General features: G+C 37.8%; 1 protein-coding gene across 9 annotated transcripts in view; it reads right to left on the bottom strand.

Moving 5' to 3' along the window:
* BLTP3B (bridge-like lipid transfer protein family member 3B) overlaps positions 1 to 22,578 on the bottom strand; it is a 47,763-nt gene extending 25,185 nt beyond the window's left edge. For 2 of the 9 annotated variants that reach the window (XR_015285870.1, XM_086885827.1), the window contains exons 1-7: positions 21,868 to 22,077; positions 14,679 to 14,825; positions 8,794 to 8,956; positions 7,629 to 7,667; positions 5,051 to 5,142; positions 3,353 to 3,542; positions 284 to 424 (exon numbers count right to left, since the gene is read on the bottom strand). Coding sequence is in view for 5 of the 9 variants with exons in the window: in XM_086885827.1 (XP_086741953.1) it covers positions 284 to 424; positions 3,353 to 3,542; positions 5,051 to 5,142; positions 7,629 to 7,667; positions 8,794 to 8,956; positions 14,679 to 14,701 (648 nt within the window). In the remaining 4 variants the exon portion in view is untranslated. Of the gene's footprint in view, positions 1 to 283; positions 425 to 3,352; positions 3,543 to 5,050; positions 5,143 to 7,628; positions 7,683 to 8,793; positions 8,957 to 14,678; positions 14,826 to 21,867 lie in introns of all 9 variants that reach the window. The other 7 variants (XR_015285869.1, XM_086885825.1, XM_086885826.1 and 4 more) reach the window with 6 other exon arrangements.
* Between the last annotated feature and the right edge of the window lie 273 nt (positions 22,579 to 22,851).

The following is a 22,851-nucleotide window of genomic DNA, read 5'->3' as shown; positions in this document are numbered from 1 at the left end:
TGAATCTAGAGAGCTTAAACAACAAGCACCATCATAAACAAAGGTCTGGAGATCATACCATTTTATTAACAGGACCTGCATAAGGTCTTCATTTTCAAACCTGCCTGCAGTTTTTCTTGTAAACTCTATAGTCTTACCAGTTACATGTTATAATAAATTTAGTTCAGGGAATTCTGCATTCAGTATGGCCTAAATTTAAAATCTTTACTACATGCATGCATGCATTAAGAGCATGAGTTACAAAATAAAAAATAAAATAAGACTTTAAATGTTTCAAGTTTACCCTTCTTTTAAGCGTCACCCTAATTTTTGATTGGTTAGTAATCAGTCGAACTGGAGCACTCATGATTTCATGCTTAGAACTCTGGATTGCATCAGCTTCTATTCTGATCATCTGCCAGTTGATCTCTTTAAAAGTCAAAACCTTTAAAGACAGAAAAAAAAAGAAAAACACCATGATGCAACATGACAGTTACTTGCATCTAGTCCTGTGCATGTATATGTATATATCTGTACATAAGTACACACAAACCCACATGAGCCATACAAAGAGAACAAATACAACTCATTTGTTATTCCACCTAAATGTGTCAGGAAGCCTTCACCTTGCTTGTCACAGAAACATTAAGCTACTTCCAAGCAGGCTGAGGTAACAAGCAGCATTTAAAATATTCAGAAGAAAATAAAGGTCACAACTATTGCATAGAAGGCTGCTTGGGAGAGGAAAAAATTTATTTATGTACTTTAGTTTCAAAATGTTAAATAAGAAAAGAGTAGGGAGGGAAGCAAAGCTACATGATAGAAGTTTTTTGGAGTATTTTGTTTCAATTAAAAGAGAAAGTTAAACATTGAGCACACTGGATGCCATGTAGAACCCCACAAGCTTTGAATACACTACATGCACACAGCAAGCAAATGTTAGAATAATGATGCAAGAGCATCAAGTACAGCTAGACACTGAAAATCAAATATGGACAAATGAGCGACTGTCCAGCAGGAACATCATGGAGCACATCAAATGAACAGGACATCAGGGAAAAACAGGACAGGGAAAATCTGTAATTCTGGTTTATCTAAAACACCTTCTTACACAATTTGGATGATGGGATCAAGTTCCTTCAGTAGGTTCACAGACAACACTAAGCTAGGAGAGTGTTGATCTGCTGCAGGGTAGGAAGCACTGGAGGGGGATCTGGACAGTTTGGTTGATGGGCCAAGGGTAATATTATGATGTTCAACAAGGCCAGGTGCCAGGTCCTGCACTTGGGTCATAACAACTGCAGGCAGCATTGCAGGCTGGGGGAGAATGACTGTTCAGTTCTGGGCCCCTCACCACAGCACAGACATGGAGGTGGCTGGAGTGCATCCAGAGAAGGTGAAGGGTCTGGAGCACAAGTCTTCTGAGGAGCATCTGAGGGAGATAGGCTTGTTTAGCCTGGAGAAAAGGAGGCTCAGAAGCGACCTTATTGCTCTGTACAACTGTCTGAGGGGAGACTGCAGAAAGATGAGGGTTGGTCTCTTCTCCCAGGCAGGAGACAAGAGTAGCAACAAGACAAGAGGAAACGGCCTCAAGTTGCACTAAGGGAGGCTAAGGCAGGGACATGAGGAAGAATTTATTCACTAGAAAGGTGGTTAAGCATTGGAATGGGCTGCCTAGGGAAGTGGTAGAGTCACCATCCCTGAAGAGTTTCAAGAAGTGACTGGACATGGCACTTAGTGCTGTGGTTTAGTGGGCATGGTGACGTTTGGTCAAAAGTTGGACTCAATGATCTTGCAGTTCTTTTCCAACCTTAATGATCCTATGATTATTCTCTGAAGAAAAAAGGATCAGCCATGAGTAAAGAGCAAGATGGAAGAACTTGTTCAGTGTGTGTCTTATTCTTCACGTGTCATTCGCCTCTTGTCAGTTTGAAAACCTTACAGCATATGTCCTGAGAACATATGCAGAGACTTAAGTAAAACATACTCAGTGTGTCTGGAAAGGAGATGCACTTTGTCAAGCGAGCAAGATGTAAAGTGCAGTGCAAAGCATCCTGTAACACTATTTGCAGAAGAGTACCTATGCTCCTCATCCAGGAGATGCAGTGTGATCAAAAGCTTCTAAAAGTATTCTAAGGAAACTCCTTACTATAATAAGAATGTAGCTACAGTGCAAAGCTAAATGATCATGCACTAAATATATGGCTCAGCACATGCTATCTTCAGAGTACTGGTTTTGGATTTTCACCTTTTCATGCAACTTACTGCTAACAAATCATTCACTGTAATTTCTAGATATTTGTTTCTGGTATTAATTGCACTAAAAGAAACATACTCCCAAGGAAAGTTCTGTTGTGCACCATGTTGTGTACAACTGTTCAGAATCAAATTCTTCCTAAAAACTACAAAATCAAAAAACCTGCCAATACAAATCTCCATCTAGTCATACTAACTCTTCCCATTCAGACTTGACTAACATGAGAACATAAGAATACATATAAACTGAAGGAAAGGAAAATTCAGAAAAATAGTTTTCAACTTCTTACTTCTGTGGTATTTTTAACTGATATTTTCTTGGCGTTTCTTTCCCTAAATAAAAATTAACTACCAGACTCCTTAATTCTGGAGTAAGCTGACCCAGATGTATGATGCTAAAATAAGACTCCTTGAATACAATATTTAGAATCATCCTTGCACTCAGTATACCTTTAACTTTGGTTAGCTGGGAGAAGGCAAATGAGCGGTGTACATCAAACCAGCACTTCCATGTACTATTCTCAGGGACAGTAGAAACATATACACTTTACTGCTATTACTTTTTTTATATATATACATGATCTAGTTATTCCAAGAAAATAATTGCTCAAGAACTTAACTAAATTTCATTTAAAACTGCTTTAGAAAAAGAAAATCCGTATCAGAAAAAACCCTCACAAGCAAATAAATAGCCAGTTAAAACTTTTAAAATATAATTCTTGTTATTATTATTACTACTACTAATGACAACAACAATAACAAAACCAGCACAACTTCTTATCCTTCCATATTTAATATACCATTCTTTGTTCTTTCAGTACTCTTCAAGTTATTCTTCAGTTTGCATTTTAGAATAGTCACCCACTAAGAGAACATAGGAGGGAAACCTTATTATCTGCTTGCCCTGGTCTTTGTTCTTGCCTAAGCATCCACACTGGCCATTGACTCACATCCACCATTTTTACATATTTGTGTTCCTAGAACAACTGCAATTACTGAGCACAGAATGTCTCCATTCCCAGTAATGGCATGTTCTCTACCCTATAAAAGGTTGTAATTCAACTTCCTCCTTTACCACAAAAACAAGGGAAAAAAGTTAGTAAAAGGAATTATTTACCTCTCCACGTTGAGCTTCTTGTATTCTGGTAAATCTAAGGTCAGCATGCTCCCAGTTTGCATTTACGCTATATATTCTCAGTTGGGAAAGTTCAAATGAAGCATTAAAGGCTTTTGCGCCAATCCTTATTATAATGGAGTTCACAGAAACTGAAATACCTTCTACCACTTTTTCAGCAAAGCCATATTCACTAAAAAGTGAAATACCAACGTATTAAATATAAACCGAGTGAAAGGGCACAAAATTAAACAGATGAAATAAATTATGAAACAGATATTAAAATAAATGAAGCTACTATCATATTCTGCAGTTAACAACTTTTGTTCAATACACTTGATGCAGTTTACAATAATTTTCACTCTGTGATCCTCATCTCTACATAGTTAAAGAACATATATTTGACCAAGATCAATCTACACAAAGTACAACAGTTAATGCAATGCTTCCATGTCAGGTTATGTGGATGTATGTATTATATGTCATTATACATACATAAAAAAACCAGTCTATATCATTATGCAGAAAGCTTACTCTTCTTTATGCATACATAAGGAACAATTCATGTCAATTCATGATGATTCCAGTCTGGTTAGTATTTATGTCTATGAGCCAAATTATTTTGTCCATTAAAAATAATAGCTTTCAGATATTCAAAATGGTATAAAGTATTTGCTTTATTTCATTCTATTAAGAATGGCATCCTAAATGGTGGTTACACTTCTAAAGCAAATCAACATGCATTCCAGTATTGAAAAATATTAAGCTGTTGCAAATAACCTTAAAATAAAAATCTTATATGTTCTGATTGTTGTAGATTAGTGTATGGAGAATTGAATATAAAATATAATTTTAACATTGAAAAATTTCTGCCCTTTTGTTTTCTTGGGGTTTTTTTCTGCTTGTTTAAAAAAAACAAACTTGTGTGGTTTGTCATTCCTTTTCCAACCTTCATTCTACACAAAATCTCTATGGTAGTGGTTTTCAAGCTAAGTACACCTTAGGAGACACAGAGCCCATGGACTACTTCTACACATTGAACAGCAGTAACAACTAGAAAAAAAAAAATCTATCATCAAATTTATTTCTCTGTATATAGCTCCCTGTGAACACAGAAAAATGTTTTGAGTCCACGTAAAGGAAATAATTGGGGTGCAGAGAGAAAAAAAAATCACTGATGTAACATTGTATTGTCTCACCAAATTGCACAACTTTTGGGCTACACAATGTGCATGAAATGTCTTGGTAAGAATCAGCTGATTAAGGAATTATTAAGGAAACAATTATGGAAATGAAACACTGCACTAACAAACAATCCTTAAAACTCTTTTGATAAAACAAATAAAAAAGGAAAATTTTTAAAACCTACATGAATATTACATCTGTTTTCCAAAAAGGATGAAAGCAAGACATAATCCATTTTTTAAAAACTTAATATCAATTAAACATCTGACATAGCAGTTTTACCCCTTTGAAACATACTTTGCAAGCACCATACCTAGTTCACATGTTCTCTCCAGGCTTGTGCCTGGATAGCTCCATTGTCACTGCACTACTTCACACAAAAGCAATAAAATAAAATTTTAGAGGAGATGGGAATGGCAAGCTGCAACCCTATATACTTCTGAAAATTTGCACTTGATCTGTTTTATGTAGTTCCAAACCCTTTTTGACCAATTAGATGTAAGTACCATCACTGACCTCTGCCCGGATGCAGTTGCTATCGGAGAGGGTCCATTAGGGGCACGTGGCTCTTCACATGTGCTCATTTCCATCACAACTTTATCCAAGGACTTGAGAAACAAAACAAAACAAAACAAATTGGAGACCTTAGAGGTAACAAAGTAAATAGACAACATATGAAGAACAAAAATCCAAACAAAAAAAGATCACTTGAGAACTGTTCCTGAAATATAAAACATTTCCTACCATGTCAATTTTTCCATAAACTTTTGTAACTCATTAGAATTATCTTTTTAAAACATTTTCTTTTTTTTATATTTTGTGACTTCTAACACATCCCCAGTCAAATTCTATATCATTAAATTCTTGATCCCTTAATATTATTTATCCAACGTACACATTTTCAAAAATCGCATTTCAAAATGGACATGCTTTGATGTGTAGTTATCTGAATTTTATTTCTATATGGCTGTTCCTTCAAGGAAATACTTAATACAAACTGATTCAAAGCACAGCAGTTAAGACTTTTTCTGTCTAATTCTAACGTTCTACGAGCCCTTCTGAATTCCCCCATTTATGCCCTTAGGTCAGACAAACACCAAAAGCCCCTTTGTCCTCAATTTTAGATTTTTCATGATTCAACCTGCCTCAGCTATACAATATGATTACTATCATATTGTGTTAATCATGCCTGTTGTCATCATCTGCTTGCTCCACATTTTTATCTGCTACTCTTATCCATGAGAAGAACCTGACTACAAACCAAAAAATTCATGAACTGTCTAGTCTGGATTTATTTATACTTCACTGTATTTTGATATAACAGTAACATGACAGTAAATTTGGACATTTTAATTTTTTTTTTAGCTGTCTCAATTATTATCTTGCCTTGAAAACACCAGAGAAAAAAAAACCAAGAAAAATCCAATCCCTAAGTTCGAGGATAGTGGGGGGAAGCCAAGATTTCTCCTAGTTATCCTAACAGTTTTGGATATTTGACCACTCTTTTAAGGATTCTCTTTACTACATGACTAGTGCACAGAACAGTAGGATTCAAGGAGATGGCACAATATAAAAAAGAGGTAACAAAGAATGCCTGAATGTAGAGCTATGTTTTTTCTCACTAGCAACTACTGTATTTGGATGAAGTAAAAACTGATGCAGATCATCCTTGGGGACCAAAATCACTCCTCAAAACTATCTTGTTTGTCATAAAAAACCAGAAGTGGATGAACAAAGATAACAGTATGTGCCACTATGTTAACAGACTGATTCTCACAAAGGGCAACTCAGCTAAATGAAAGGCCCTTTGGCTAGACAAGTGGGTTCTAGTTACCCAGTAAGCTGTGCTAACAGAGGATGCTATTCCAACTTAATTCAACTCTCAGTAGCAAAAATTTCTGCTCCCCCTCCCCTATCCCTGCCAAAATACCAGAAGTTCAGTGATGTAATGAAGGGCTGAGGTTTGGCACTTAGGCCACTGAATTCACTTTCCTTTAGAAATCAAAAAGGCTGTTGTACAATCTACCATTGGATAGTGAACTTTTGTTACCTATTCAATACACTTGTTCAAGGAAACCTTTATGTAAAAAAAGTTGCCTTGGAAGTTATCTTAGCCTCAAAGGGTGCGAATGTAAATTCAATGGGAGCAAAGCAAACAGCGCCTTGCTACCGCAGGTCAAAGTGTGTCATGTTTAAGAATAGCACAGCTTAAACCGATTTCCTAATTTGGCAGTTGCATCTCACAGCCACGAGGCTGAATCATCCCACCTTGGCATTACCAGACTTCAAGTTCTGGGTGCCAGGAAGAAGCAGTACAGACATCAGTACATTCCAACTGGGTCACTAGCAAATGCATCAATTATTTAAAACAACATGTTTTTCCCAAGTCTGATTCAGAACGAAGGAATTACAAGCACATTCACTGCAAGACTGGGAAACACAACACCTAAAGGAATATTCACTCTTAAGCAAATGCAATTGATAAAGTTTACTCAGCACCAAATAAATTACTTCTGGTGCTACTACAGTTGTTACTATATTTAAAAATAAAGAACAAAGGAAAGAAAATGCAAAAATTAACATGACTTCTAATTGTTGCTGAGTCCTATTTACACATTTTGCCTCCTATTTATATCCAGGCTAAATCCTAAGTGGTTACAAAAACCCTATAAATGTCATGTGTGTCAAACCTGCTACAGCTGAGATCACTGTGTAAAGTACAGACGTAGAACTGAAAAGTCCCAGAAAAGTTAGCTCCAAAGGAAAGACAGGAACTTGTAAAAAAAAAGGGGTTAGTTGGACAAATAACTACCCTTCAGGTAAACACAAATTAACATGTAATGACTGAAAACTTAACAGAAATGAGCCAACAGTCAAACATTACAGTGATTACACCAAAGCCACAGATTAAGGAAACAAACCTACCAAGGAAAACATTAAGACTTTTTGCCTTGATCTGCTGCTACCCAGAAGACACTTAGTAAAGGCCTGTTAATGTTTCAGTTATTCTAGAATCACATCAAGAGAACTATATAAATATTTTATATAGATTCTGCTACACACAGTACATTTCGAAGTTTATTTCAGAACTCACCAAAGAGATGGGATGTGTTTTCAATTTTGTCCATGGTATCTGCAAGAGAAAACACTATTCTAAAGCAAATTAAATATTAAAAATACAGTAAATATTAAAATAAAATAAATCACACTGAATGTGTTTTAGGCATACAAATCATATTTCCAACTTCTGAACTCAGTATAATATTATTATCAAAATATTTAGTTCATCTGAACATACTGTATGGTAACTTTATGCCTACACTAGATGTTAAAGAGTTCGAACTTCAAAATCTACGTACCACTGAGCAGAAAAACAAATCAACAAAGTAGAATCTGTCTCTTTAACAGTGAGTTGTCAAGAATCAGAAAAAGTATCACTGCTTACACATTCTTTCCTTTAAAAGGAAAGAAAATCTACATTTCCTCTGTTGACCTATAACTGATTGGATGCCTGCAACAAAACATCAAGTTCACTGAATTCAGAAAAATCAGGATAACATCCCATCAGTGGGGGAAAAAAAACAAAGAAAGAACACCAAAAAAACCCCATAAACCCCACCAAAAGACTAAAGAGGTGCTAATGTTTGACCACATTGTAACTTCAGGCAACGGAAAAGCCAGCCTTCATTTCTTAATCCCACATTCTTAAAATGTGGTACGGATGATATACATTGTTTCAACTATTAGCAGCCACAATGGCCAAAACCACAGTATCTACTAGATTTACTGTGTTTCCCACATTTCCCACAGAGATCAGAATCCCTCAGAAAGGTATTTCTGGAAATGGAAACAAGAAAGAACAAGAGGGAAAGCAATAAACAAAGGGAAGTGAAGAGACAGCACACAAAAAAAGAGAATAATAAATAATTATGATAGACTAATTACCATGGACAAATACAAACTTTTACTTCTAGCACATTTTCAGGATATGCAAGAATGAATTCTACTCAGAAATAAAATAAACAAATAAATAAAAATAATCCCTCCTATTTTCATTATTTCCAGATGTATTTTATGTCATCACATAAGAAACAAAAATAAGGAAGAAATTATTCCTGACAAAATTTTTTTTGTTCTTTAAAATTTTATCAAGTACTTATCACCGTTTTCTACAAATACAAATTTGCTTGAAAGTTTACAGAGACAGAATGAAAAGCAAGATTTGTTTAATTACCATTCCAGCACAATAAAACACTCACCCTAATGGATGCTTTATTACAAAACACCTTGTTTATAGCCAACCATGTTGGAAGATCAAGCATGTTCTGGAGTACCTCTTGATCCAGCTCTAAATTGGTCAGCTGACCTTCCCCCTTTAATGTGCTCAGGTTGATCTTGTCAGGTGACAGATTTTTGGTGAACCTAAAAAGAAACACACCTTAAGTAAATATATATAAAGCAATCAAAGCTATCCTGCATAACTTAAAGCAATGGTCTGGGGGTGAAGAAATCTTAGATAAATTTCAACCTAGAAAGAAATAGTATAATGGAAATTACTTGCCCTCGAATTTTTTTCATCTCCTTAGCTCAGTTTATAAATACATAAACAAAAATATATTGTGAGATATCTTCTAATTTTTGCATCACCCAGAATAACAAATGATCCTTGACTCAAACTATTAAACTATTTATTTTAAACTATATAAAGTAGAATTGAATCTTTTTCACTCCTTAATATTTCAAAAGAAGAAAAAACCCCAAACCTCTAAAATTACTGTCATAAGCAGTACCTTTCTATATATTTAGTTAAAATCTTGCAATAAAAAAGTTTCATTTACAATGTCAATTAGATTTTGTCATAGAATTTAATGACAGATTAGAAATATGCATACACACACAGAAGCATGAGGTACATAAAATACTGGACGAAAACTTGAAAGCTGAATGTGATATCCATGTGGTAAAAAGTGTAACTGTTTAAAAGTGTACATATAAATTACTTCATGTTTCAAATGCACTAGGACTTGCTGATATGGTGAAACAATCTGTGTGACCATGTCAAATGGTTTACTTCCTTGCTGACAAAACAACAGAGGCCATGGGTTCTCTACCTTCCAACCAACAGCTGGAGCACTGTATCTACCATAAGCTAAGAAAAGGCTGTACTTTACCACACTTTCAATCTGCCATGAGAAATTGTTTCTGCTCATCAATTGAGTCTAGTTTTACAAGATTAGGTAGCGGAAAATGCTGCTGGCATTATGCTTTGTGACTTTTCCCACCGAAATCTCCTGGTGCTGCTATTCTCCAGGCAGAGAGCAAAGGGGTTTGTCTGTCTTTAGTGATGGAACATCACCCTGAAGCAATGCCCCAGGAGGTGCAATTCCAGCATTTCCTTTGCATTGAAGAGACCAACTTTTAACTCAACTACAAGGTCCTCATTAAGTTGATACTGGGGGGAGATAGTGGAAGAAGATGAAAAAGGTTGGCAAGCTTTTCCTCTTAACAGTTTCCAAGTACAGCTTGAAAAAGAGCAGGCATTTTTTGAGTCCAACTGCCCTACTCCATTCCTAGGATGGTTAGCTTTGAAGATGCATTTACAAAATGCAAACATATTTGCAAATAATACTAGATATATTTCTTACGACAAAAGTGCTGCAATTGTTACTGTATTGCTTAGTCATAAATTATCCACAAGCAATGAAATTTAATCTGTGAGTAATATAGTTTCATAATTTCAGTACTAAAAATATATTGAGATAAGGCTATTGATAAATGTATTTTCCTTGGCAACTAATGTACTTCTACATGCTCTATTTAGAAACATTATGAGGGGAATAAAGACTTGAATTATTTTGTTTTCTGGTTACCCTTTTTTCTTGCTTTCAACAAGAAAGAATGATGAGAAGAGCTAAATAACCTTCCTCATTAAAACAACCTACCTAACTGCAAAATATAAAACTTCCCATCTCAGAAACCATTGCAAAATCTCATCTGACTCGGGCTGTACAAAATTCCTAGAAGTAAAAAAACAGCCACTGAGTGTTTTCGGTCAGAGTAAGACCTCTTACTCTTGACTTTGTAGGTAAGGGTCAATTACAAACTGGTGTCATTTTAAAGTCACATTTACACAGCAAAAGCAAAACCATTCTGCCATTACACGCACACAGGTACATGCAAGTCTCCTGACACTCATGCTTTGTGAAAGAAGTCCCCCTTAGAGTCCCTGTTGCTCAGCAACACCAGAAATGCCTCTCAGCTTGGAGACAGATCTAAGCATTATCCTGGTGACAGCTGCAGACACATCACAGAGAAACACACAGGACCTACAGAGAGGTTTTCAAACTTCAGAGCAAGAAAGATACCAAAATACCATTAAAGAGGAGAATGGCAACAGCAAAGCCATTTTTGAGTTACTTTCAGTATCCTTCAAGCAAACAGAATAGAAGCCACTCTCTCAATAGGGAGCAGAAGAACAGGGAAAAAATTCAAGAAGGACCATCACTTTTTCTATATACATTTTTTTTAATTCTTCCAAGAGTGTTGCTTTGAATTTATTTCCCCTCCTGCAGCCAGTGAAAGGAAAAATGCTCTAAGTGCTGCTTCATTCAGAGGAGACAGATATAAGAGTATCTCTCTCTACCTGTTTAGACTGTACTCTTCATGTCAAAAGTCATGGAAGGAAAAAACACATGAGCTGTGAGAAGATATTCTTAGCAAAACCATTTTCACAGACTGAGTTTCAGTTTCACAAACTACACTTCCTTTCTCAAAACATCTGAGGTTTGAATTCTTCTGTGATAGTATAGATTTCAATACAGTTTTAATAATTTTGTGAGTAGAATAATGCTGTAAAACATTTACAGTTTAAATGCAAGAACCCAGAAATATGAATTTATCAATATCACAAGCTGCCTGACACAGGCATAGACGTTTGGGTGCATCTACACACATATGCACTAAATATTCCTATGAAGTTCCAGATAGACAGTTCAACTTTAATTTACAAAGTGCAGACTAAGAGTTTAATGAAAAGCATAAAAGACTGTACAGTAACAGTGCAGTTTCAAGAACCAAAGAGAAGTTACAATCAACGTATTTTGTCAGGACCACAGCAGTTCTTTCACTTCTCTCCGTCTAAATTAACTCCAAGCCTACATAAAAGATGCATTTATCTCCTTGCCTAAAATATTTATTTTCTAAAGGTTTGTAACACCACAGGCTTAGAGCTCTGAATGGAGCACTCCACCAAGCTGGCAGAGAAGATGTCCAAGAAGTTGAAAACAAAAACTATACCCCCACAAAAAAAACATGTAGAGAAAATCAGAAAACACTTTTCTGAAGTCACAAGCTTATGGTTTGTATATGGAAGGCCACAAACCACGTGAAGCTTAGAGCAGTGCTCCTCAAAGGTTTGGAGCGAATACCAGGTACCTTTGACAATGGAAACTCCAACCTCTGGATTTAGTAGAGAAATAAGAGAAGTCTGGATCACATTTGGACAGATTCTCAGCTGTTTTGCACATCTCTTGAATATACAACCACTTTCCTCACCTCTACCACGTGCCTTCCCCGCTTTTTAAATAAAATTTCCTCAGTAATATGACTCTAAATATATGCTCTAATCATGAAAAATTATTAAATCACAGTATGTGCTGCAAGTTTTGCTTATCTCCTTGTTATGAACTCAACCTGCTTAAACAACATGCTCTGAAAAAGGGAAGCATGACCTACTAAGCACTGGCAACTAGATCAATAATAGAACAGCAGAAAGGGAACACGAAGATAACTGGTGGTTTTTTACTGTTTCACCTGGCTGAACCATGTTATTTGATCACTAAGGAATATTACACCATTTCTGAAACAAGAAGAACGGTCTTTTTCAATTGAGTTTCTCAGGAAGATGTTTCCTTCCCATGACTCTAAGTAACAGAGTGAAGGAGGTCTATTACCATTCAGCTCACTGTACCACTTTAAGTTTTAAGACTTCAAGTAGAAGAGGAGGAATAGAACTAACTCCTGGTCAAATTTGCCACAGAAACAAAGTATTGGGATCAACAGCGTATACTGTTACAACTGAGTTCTTATCATCCAGCCTAACACCACAAACCATAGCTGATTTTAAGAAATTGGCTTGATCAAGTACACCCCTCACTACCTCTGACACCCAATTGGCACCTTCTTATACCCTCCAACATCCATTTGTACATAAGTAAGGTATCACCACTTTACCTATTGGTATTGTGGCCACTTCACATGAATGCCTACATGCTTTAGCTAATCTTACCTTGAACATTTGCAGAATTGTCAGGTGTGTATTTGGTGTCTGAGTGCAATATGGAGAACCCTCCACGGCCTGTTGGATATTCATGCGAGGATCTGCATCATCTGCTGCAAAGCACTTTGTGAACGTGCTCATCACTCAGCCCCCTGGAGCAGGACAGAGCATTTCCTTGCTTACACACCCAGCCTGGACCTACTGCTCTCAGGCTGGCCATGAGTTATAGCACACTGGACATGTCCAAAATACCACCCCTAACCCTACAGCTTCTGGGGGGACTTTTCAGGCCACTATATAGAACCTCAAGCACCTAACATTTATCATGCTTTTTGATGTATCATAGTCTAAAGACAGATCTTCCTTTCCAGGGAAATCACTAATTAGGACCTTGGCTCAACAAGCAACCCATATTTGTGTAACACATCTGGTGCACTATCACACCACCCCCTTACCCATTCCACTGCAGTAACCCTGAATAATACATCTGCTTTGCTGATACTTTCCAAATAACTGCTTCCATTTTATCACAACACAGAAGGACTTCAGCACATACTCTCACTCCAGGTGACCTCCTAAAGACATCTTAGTACACACCTACTTGCTTCAAAACTCATTCCACACTTTCTCAAATACGGACATCCCCACCAAGTCTCTTGACAGCACATAATGCTTCCCTTGGTTAATTCTGTAATAACACATATAGGAAATTATTTTCTTTCCATTTAGAAAAGCTGTATAGCTTGCTTTTTGGGTACAGGCAGAACTGAGACAGCTGCTGTCATCAATGGTTATTATCTAATTATGTGTCATGAAGCAGATCTGTGCAGACACAGCCAAGCACTGTGCATAAATGAGGAGCTTGCACTGCACGAATGATAATCATGTTGCAAGTAAAACACTGCTCAAGCAATTTATCTTACATTTATGATAAACCCTCACACAGATCAAAATTAAGCTTTTCTGTTCCATGAGTCTTTTCACATCAAGCAGAGAAATGGCCAATACGATCAAACCTAAAGAACTTTATTCAAATATGACAACCCTATACAAGTTAGGCCTTGATATGCTGAGTACAAGATAACAAAAGATCCTGAATATATCAAACAATATGTGGCAATGTATATACAACTTCCCCACTGCAGGCAGCAAAAAAACACACCTTAATTTGCTTATATTTGATAACTATTAAATTCCACTTAAAATACAGCATTCTGTACCTAATGCAAAAAAAAAGCCATTTGATGAAACAGAAATTTAAAACAATAATGATACAGTGTAAAAGCATAACAATATCTGCTTTTTGGAAACTGCATCATTTATTTATGTAACATCAGCATGTATCTTTTTTAATGTTAACTCATCAGCTCTCACAATAAAATATTTTCATAAGATATTAGCTATAAGAACTCATTTAATTAAAAAAAATAAAATCACTTTCTTGTGACTTGATCTTCTCACTGTAAACTAGTTAAACAGCTGATCAGTTCTTCAAATATATCAACACAGAGGTAATACACAGTAAGTTATGGAAAATAATTTACTAGATTTAAATAAAAAACAGTAAATGTCATATAGCCTAAAGATATTGGGAATATTCAGATTAAATTTAGAAAATACACACAAAGGTATTTTTATAATGGGATTGCTGATTTAGTTCACAAACCCATTTTTCAAATTTAATTTAGGACTTACAAAAACCCCAAAGAAGCCAAAGCACACAGCTGCACAGCAAACAACTATTTTTGCAGAATTTTAAATTACAAATTTAAATTACATCTTATAGAGCTCACTTCACTCCCAAATTTATATAAATACATACCACCTCTTACATTTATGCTACAAAGGTGGGAGAGGGGAATTTACCTGAGGGCAAGGTATTCAGACATAAGGCCCCTATTCCTGGTGAAAGCAAGTGGTCAGTTGCCACGGCTTCTGAGAAGCTTCTGGTACCCATTTTGGTAGTAAGGATAATCACAGCAAACCAATCTCCACCAGAGCCAGCTGGGATCGCTGCAGGGAATGGGACACAGGGGATATACAAGGGATCAAGTGCAAAGGGAAAAAGGAGTGATACAATAATGTAAGAGAGTTTTTGCTGAAGATAACTGCAGTTACAACAGTTTGTTACACATCATGACACTACGGAATTCAAAAGGAAACAGACCTGTGTAAAACACTAGACTCCCATGAGAATATGCCTTGCTATCTGATACTACAGATATGCTGTAGCCCTGTTTAAATGAACAGCTTATGAAGAAAATTTTAATCATGCAGAAAACATCTGTATAATGTAGCCAAGTAATTTCAGAGATACCCAGTAAGTACATTTGGAAGATGGTAAGGAAGACAGCCCAAAGATGCAGCATAAGAGGGTTTTATTCTATTTTTAAATGGGAGACAACTTTTCAGTTTTGTTTTGCCTACCCTGAGATTTCTCACATTACTTGTTCCTATTTACAATGTCTAAACCTCAGCTATTCAAAATTCACACTAAAGAAACCTGACTCTAAAGATGTAGGAAAATGGGACTTCTGGATTTGTTTTTGTGTTTGGGGTGGTGCTACAAAGACTTGGATGTGTCTGACAGTTTGATTTCGCAGGCTATGAAATTTTAGTAAAACAAGGACCTCAAAAACAAAGTTCTCTGCTAACTGTTTTCACTTCAAAGAGATGCCTCAGATTAAATATAATTAATTCCTACGCTTTTACCCTTTCGGGTGCAACAAAACCCAAACATTTGGATAGTGGCCTTGGTAGGCAGTTTGTTGGGATATCAGAACAGCATTTAAGAGATTTATCACTAAAGTGCATTACAGATACCTAGTTATAAATTATTCTTCTCTAGTCTCCAGACCCCCAGCAATGGAAGAAACTACACCATGAAAACTGTTCAGAAGTAGGCAACCACACAACTTTCAGGTTCCTAGTGGCTGGATCCAAGTGTGGCCTCCTTGGCAGTCAGAAGGAGCAAGTGTCTCTGAGGAGAAAAAAACAAACCTGGGTGTTCTCAAGCTAAATGGTAAAAGATGCACGGCAGGGCCAGCACAAAATCTGTGCTGAGGACATTATTCTTCCAGCAGGGCTCATTCATCCACCCAGGGAGGCTGGAAGAACTAAAAAGCATAGCCTAGCTGGAACTCTTTCCTCTCCTGTGTTTCCTTACAAAAAAAAAAAAGACAATAAAGAGATCTGAACCGTGGTTAGGACCAGCTCCACAAAGGTCTACTCCTACAGGAGTACCTGGGTTATTGTGCAGGTGGCCAAAGCCAAGATACTCTTAATATAATTGAGTAATTACTTGTTAGCAATTATTCTCATGATTCACAAAAAAAAACCCTGTGAAATAAATCACTTCACATAAGCTTTTATAATTCCATTAATGTCCCATCAGAAATTATCTGATCTCCTTTGTCCAATCTTCTTGTAGAAAAAAAGAAAAAATAAAATGAGACACTTTAAAAAGCACCTCTCATCCTTGGAGTTATTTAGTACAGACTTTTATTCTGCTTCAATATTAAAAAAAATCCTCAAAATACTAAGGCTTTGGCAGGAGAAATAACAAATGTCAAAAAAATGAAATGTGGGCTAGTTTTGATTCTTACATACTCCATAATCACTTGACCTTAAAAGACAATTTTATTCCTTACAGGCTTTATTTAAATATCCTTTTTTTTCCCAGAGAAAGCTTAATACTAGTGTGTCAGATACTTGAACAGAACAATCTTCCAAGATCATTTTCATTGTGAAACTTACTAGTATTCTGAGAACTCTTTAAAGAAAATGATCACATACAACTAAAATGCTGCTGATTAATTCCTCTTGATTGTGCAAATGTACTAGTTTTTATTATGTATGAACAAGAGTTGTCTGACTTCAACAGAACTTCAATTGTATGAATGTCTGTAGAATTAGCATTTAGATTTGTAATACATTTGCAAAAATAACGTAAAACAAACTGAAAATGAGAAGTCAAATTCTGTGAGTTTATTTTATTAACCCAAACAATACTGAAAGCTTAAGAGATCTTTCTGAGGTGTAACACAAGACTTGATATCAAATCTTAATAAAGGTAATGATTAAGAATTTTACCAGAAAATGCATTATCGCTCATTTATCTCCAAAATACATGTATAATTTCATAAAGCACCAGAGCAATTTCAGTTTGAATTCTGGAAAATGTTCTGTTACAGAATCTTAAAATGCAATATGATACATGAAGCTACTAACAAAAACAGAAGAAAGTGGAAGCTTTTTATTTCTGTTGAAAAAAAAGCATTTACTGATTCGTTCATGCTCATAGGAACATTACCAACACATTCACACGGAAGAAATTGTTGGCATGAGGTCTCCACTTAAATACTAAAAGTATTGATTTTCAAACATAAGGGAATTTAAGAAATACAGGATTACAGTGAAACTTAAAATTGCTCTTTCTCCTCCTTCTTGTCTGTTGTCTCAAGCAGCTCTGCTTTACTACCTGTAGTTTTTCAGGCCTATTCTTTCCCTAGGTTCAGCATTTAAGAAGGACATAATGCTAACACTTTCTTCATTCAGATTCAATACAAACTCATTCAGAACAACAGAGATTGTTATGTCTACATTGTGTTTTGCAATTTTCTCACATACTACACAAGCCAATAGTCAGTCACCTAGAATACACTGCAAAATTAGTACAAGCAAAGAAAGAAGCAGAAAAGTACACACTTTGTGTTCTTTGGCTGGCTAAAGGAATTGGCTAACTTTCTCAAAACTAAAGTGACAGAGAAGTGGAATACACAAAACTGAAAATAAGCGAAAACCTACATATTTTGCTACTAGCATAATTTTCAAAGTTCATCCAAACAATTTTGGTCATTTACTTACAGGAAGAAAATGTTCTAGCCCAATAAAGGTGTTACACTGCTTTACTCTGAAAGGAGTCACCTCAAATCTCTTGAGAGGACAACATTCCTCACCAATCAGACATGTCTGACTGGCATAAAAGCAGGTCAATATGCAGGGCAAATACTTGGTAGGATATGTATCAGTGAAATTGTACCAGATGATGTAGGATATCATTGTTTATATCAGGAGCAGCTGATTCCCGATATCCACACAATTAGGATGTTCCTCTTTGTACAACTATTCTTCGTATGAGCTTTAGAATGACTTCCCAACTATGAGATGAAAATAATTGTCACAAAACTCACTGCAATTTTCTTCTATTGAAATCTTAGTATGTTCACGTCTATTGATTCAGATAAGCAAAAGCAAAGGTCTAAGTTCATGCAGAACATTAACTAATGACACAACTGAAAACAATCTCTGCCATACCAGACACTTTAAAACCTCTTACTGTTTTCTTTGTGGAAAATATTGAGTAAGATGCAAACTGTAACTTTTTAAGTTGAACTATGTGTTATCATTGATAAACCTAAGACTTAATACCAATTGAGATGAAAACTGTCATATTCAGTGCAGCTACTTATCTGACAGGCAAAGTTTATAAGCTTGCCTTCATGCTTCTTTTACACGGATCTTGATAAACAGAACTATTTTTCACAGAAAGGCAGGGATCATACAGATATACAGAAGATTCAGTCTCCTCATTAACTAGAAAGGGAATTTCAATGAGACTAAATGCCAAAACTAAAAAACACCTGAAAACACCCTTATACAAGTCTGAGTTAGTAATATCCAATCTCTGTATAGTACCTCCCATGCAAAAAACCCAAGATTGAAACCCCTGCCATGGAGATGATCCCCTCACAGCCAGAGACAGTACTACAATAATACCACAGTGAACTTGCACAGGGCAATCTAGATTCCTGTGGGAAATCTTTAAGACCATTGTTTCGTACACTTGTCCACCAAGTCTGAGAAAAAAGAAGGAATGCTAAAGGATATCTGCAATCATCATAGCAGAACACTGAACAGAAAATCTTGCAGTTAAAAGATGCTGTTCAACAAGAAATCTCTCACCCACTGAAAATACATAACAGCCCAAATGAAGATTCAACACAAGTTCCAACCTTTACAGTATGAGCAAGTGATCCCAGCACTACAGACAAGACTTTTCCTAGGGATGGTGTATCTTTCCTACCTTTGTAAAGGATGATGCTGTTATCCAGACACTTGTTTCCTTTTAGGGAACGTATGAAAAAAAGACCCTCAGTCAACTGCATTCAGTAAAACCACACCTAACACAACATTGATGTGTTGATGACAAAATTCAAGCCTCCAAATGGCAAACTCATCTCTTCAGTTTGGTTTATACACTTAGTTTCATATCCTAGTGAAGTACAACAAAAACACACATAGTTTGTTCCTACCCCTTCCTTCCTTTTTATTTTCTACCACAGCCTTGGGAAAGAACAATGCATGTTGAAGATAGAGGACATTTTTTAAAATTTCAAAAGACTGAAAAAGAAAAAAACTCATCACCACATCCTAAGATGGGATACAGACTTGTTACAAGCCAAATAAAATTAGTCTTATTACCTTCACTGCTCTTAAACTGTGACACAACAATAAGAAAAAAACTCTTAACAAAGATAAAAAGTAACTCAGATATCAGAAACGTTTCAAAATGCAGTTTGGGTCATCTTCTTGTTCTCAGACCTTAAAGACTGATACCTATGTAAAATTTTCGCTAACAAATGTAGAATGATGAGGCTCCTTCTACACCAGTGTCCATTCATCTAATTAATCTAATAAAAGCACTGTGAACTGCTAAATGGAAACTGCATTGCTGAATGACATAATGCTTTCAAATTTGCAAACACAGAACCTAGATAGGAAAAAGAGTAAACACATGATTAACAGATATTGCAGTAATCTTCATGGCAAACCGCCAAATCAATGATGATTGGGGGAGCTGGACAAGATGACTACTAAAGATCCCTTCCAACCTCAGCTGTTCTGTGGTTTGTGGCAAAAAATCAAAGTACTTCTGTGTAACTTAAGGTACAAATTCGTATCTTTGTTCAAACATGAAGGGAAATAAAATATTCAAAAATTAAAATAAATTGAGATAAGAGGGTAATTCTTTCCACTATTGCTTTATTATATATGCACCTCTTCCAATAAATTTTAATCCTGCCACTAATACCTGCTTAGCTGAAGATGACAAGCAGGCAGCAGTTTCAAGTTACTATGAAAACTGCAGAACAGCAACTACTATAGTAAAAGTAAAAGTGTCCTTTGGCACTCTCTCTGTTACAGGAAATTCCTTATGTATTCAGCTCCTTAGTCACATTCTCATAAAACTTATTAAAGAGAATCGCAAATTAATACTTTTATGATCTTTGCTGAAAAATGAAGGTCCTGAAATTTAAGCTCATGTCACTTGAATTCTGTTTTCCTGAGTAAGCAACTTCTGAAACCACTGAAACACCTGTTCTGCAGGAAGTAAAGATATTATCTGGACATATAATGAAGAACACCCATAACAAGAGGCTTAATAATACTGTCTACATTTTAGGTAGCAAACACACTCTTTGTGTGTATGGATTATGAACATGAGATTCAATTTGCAAGCCTCAGATCACTCGATATATTCCATAAGTTTTCCAGAAGTGATAAAATTTGTCATAATCATTTGACAGAGCCTTGTTGAGTAAGCACTATCACAACCTACAAGAATCACAAATTTACCAACATGACAAAGTGCTTAGTTCTAATCTATTCAGCTGTTCATTTGAAAAACCAGACAAAAACTGACTCATCTTACTCCCAGACACATTTTAGAGTTAACCTGTAGCACAGAGACTAGAGCTCACTTCTCTATCCATACAGCTCACTGTATACCACTACAGGAAACAAGCTGCTACATCCAGCTATTCCAAGCACACTGCTGATTAGAAAACTGACTCAAGGCTGATGACATCTTCTTGTTGCATTTCCATTTATACGGTGCTCCGTCATTTTCATGTGAAGAAAAGATTTCTTTGTCAGCATTCCCTGCTACATAACTCATGAGCAGGGCGGAGAAGAAAAATTATTCTACTACTGCTCTATACATCATATTTAGCAGATAGATATCAAAAGATTTGGAATGAGAATGATGTTTTATGTGTGCATCAACAACAGATTAATCAAATGACAATCTGTCACTTCATTTTGTTTGTTTTTCTCTATAAACACTTTACAGACATACCACACGAAAGTGGAATAAAACATTTTGGGTAAAATAAAAAAAAAAAACCTAGAAAATTTAAGTATTTCAGGTTATATCTTTTAAGAAATAAAAGTAAGCTCTGAAGAATTAGCTATGCTGTAGTATTATGACAGATCAAGTGCCTAACAGGTTTTTGCCTCTTTAGAAAACGGGAGAAACCTGATGCAGCTTTTTAAAACTGTATGAATCAGATTGGGTACTTTCTGTGATTTCTCCATCTTCAAAGTACACGACATTGACAGATAAGAAATTTACAGTAGGTTTGTTTGTTTTGTTTTAGGCCGCGAGGCACCTAAGACATTATTTCGGTTACACAGAAAACCACGAACTTATTTTCATCTCTCTGCGTGCACCTTTTTGTTGCTCGGCCTCACCTGTGTCTCAAGAGCTCGGAAATCGCGAGCTGAGCTGCAAGGACACAGGCCGAGCTGCCCCAGCCCCGGCCAGCCGGCGCACCGGGGCGGCTGCTGTTCGCCCCCGCCGCCCGGGGATCACAAGGGTCGGGGTCTCCCCCTCTCCTGTGCCCCCCGCACACCTCGGGCAGCGGGGGCGGGCACCGTCGGCCCGGCGGGGAGGCGGCCGGAGCCCGGCGGTGACTCACTCGGTGACTCCCTCCTGCGCCAGGCACACCGAGCCCCCTCCCCGCCCGCGCCGCCGGGCACCGGGCGAAGGAGCCGGGGGCTAGGGGCCATCCTAAGCGGTTGTGCCCACCGGCCACCTCCTCCGCCTCCAAATCACTACGAGAAGGCGGCTTCAGTTCCCCCTTCTGCGGACAGAATGGACCCGGTCCCCCCGCCCGGCGCCCAGACCGGGGGTCGCTCTCGGCGACAGGGACCCGCAGTCGCCCCCGCCCCGCGCCGCCTCAGCCTGCCCGGTGCACCGCGCCCCACTGACCTGGAGAGATGCTTCAGGATCTGCTTCTTGATAATCCCCGCCATGGTGTCTGCCTGCCCGCGCCCCTCACGACGACCAGCCGGGACCAGGAACGCGCCTCATCCCTGCGCCCGCCCCTGCCCGAGGTGGGGAGAGCGCCGGGAGCGGAGCCGCTATACTCGCGCTTACTCGACGCCCGGCGCCATCTTGGCCGCAGCATCGCCTGGTGACGGGGGCGAGACGGGGCGGGACGGGCCCGGCGCCCCCGCCCCGTGCCGAGAGCGGCGGGCCGAGCGGGGCAGGACTGGGGACGGGGACAGGGGCACAGGCACACATAGGGCCGTGGTGAGGGCAGAGCCCCTGCCCGCCTGCTCAGCATCTCCGTCCCCATTCAGCGTCCAAAGCCTCAGCCCTACCGCTCGCCTTTTCCCCGCTCTCTTCCGCCAGCTGTTTCTTTCATCCCTCTTCAGCCTTCCCATCTCCAAAACTCTGGGAGCGTGGCTCTGCATCCCCGCCTGTGGCTCCATCCCCTCGCCCGCCTGTGGAGCGTGTCCCAGCACCATGATTCACACCTGAGCCTGAGCCTGACCGGCCGAGACAAAAGACAGGATACCTGCGGCTGCTAGAGCACCACGCAGAAGGAACAAGGCTAGATGAAGATCTCACTGGCAGAAACTGACAATGCTATGGCAAGAAATTCACATGTACACACACATACATACATCCCATACTCTAATTGCTCAAACCCAGAGACTTGTAACATCAGGTGGTTCCACAGATGCTTCCATTTTGCTCGGTATCTGTGGCAAGTATACAGCCTATGACTTATTTTACTTTTGAGAGGACAGCCTCTCATGCTGTAGCAAACCAAGTCAGTTAAGAAATTAATGTCTTGCATTAGTTTTGTTCATCCAGTAACTCTTTTCCTCTGGCACTCCCTCATTCATGAAAAGCATCTTGAAGAATTTCAGTGGTGGGTAACCAAAGACCTTAAGAATATTAACT

The sequence above is a fragment of the Cyanistes caeruleus genome, chromosome 4, assembly GCF_971803275.1.
Source record: "Cyanistes caeruleus chromosome 4, bCyaCae1.hap1.1, whole genome shotgun sequence".
NCBI lineage: Eukaryota > Metazoa > Chordata > Aves > Passeriformes > Paridae > Cyanistes > Cyanistes caeruleus.
This window is presented reverse-complemented; position numbering and strand designations above follow the sequence as displayed.